Source organism: Fukomys damarensis, unplaced genomic scaffold (assembly GCF_012274545.1).
Source record: "Fukomys damarensis isolate Sample0158 unplaced genomic scaffold, DMR_v1.0_HiC HiC_scaffold_20, whole genome shotgun sequence".
In the NCBI taxonomy this organism is placed as follows: Eukaryota; Metazoa; Chordata; class Mammalia; order Rodentia; family Bathyergidae; genus Fukomys; species Fukomys damarensis.
In genome coordinates this window covers 2,895,855-2,896,121 of record NW_022900932.1, presented here as the reverse complement: position 1 = coordinate 2,896,121, position 267 = coordinate 2,895,855, and the positions used below count along the sequence as shown (strand labels likewise).

At 66.7% G+C, this 267-nt stretch overlaps 1 protein-coding gene across 1 annotated transcript in view; it reads right to left on the bottom strand.

Moving 5' to 3' along the window:
• The window catches only part of Pacsin1 (protein kinase C and casein kinase substrate in neurons 1), a 9,313-nt gene that overhangs the window by 6,385 nt on the left and 2,661 nt on the right, over positions 1-267 (bottom strand). The window contains 1 exon segment of the mRNA XM_033766607.1: positions 71-265. Within this exon segment, the coding sequence (XP_033622498.1) occupies positions 71-265 (195 nt within the window).

Genomic DNA, 267 nt, shown 5'->3' with positions numbered 1-267 from the left:
GCCCTCCCACCCCGGCCGGCGCCTGCACACCCACGGCCCCTGCTGACGGTGCCCGCCGAGCCGGCTACCTGCTGTTCTCCGCCAGGTTGAGGTGACGCTTGACGTCCAGCAGCACCTCCTTGAGGAAGACCAGACGCTTCTCCTCAAACTGCTGGCACTGCTCAAACACCTGCTCCATGCCCTCCATGTACTGGGGCGTGCTCTTGCCCACGTCGTCCAGCACCTTCTCGTACTTCTCCTGAGTCTGCGGGCGCGGGGAGGGCGGTG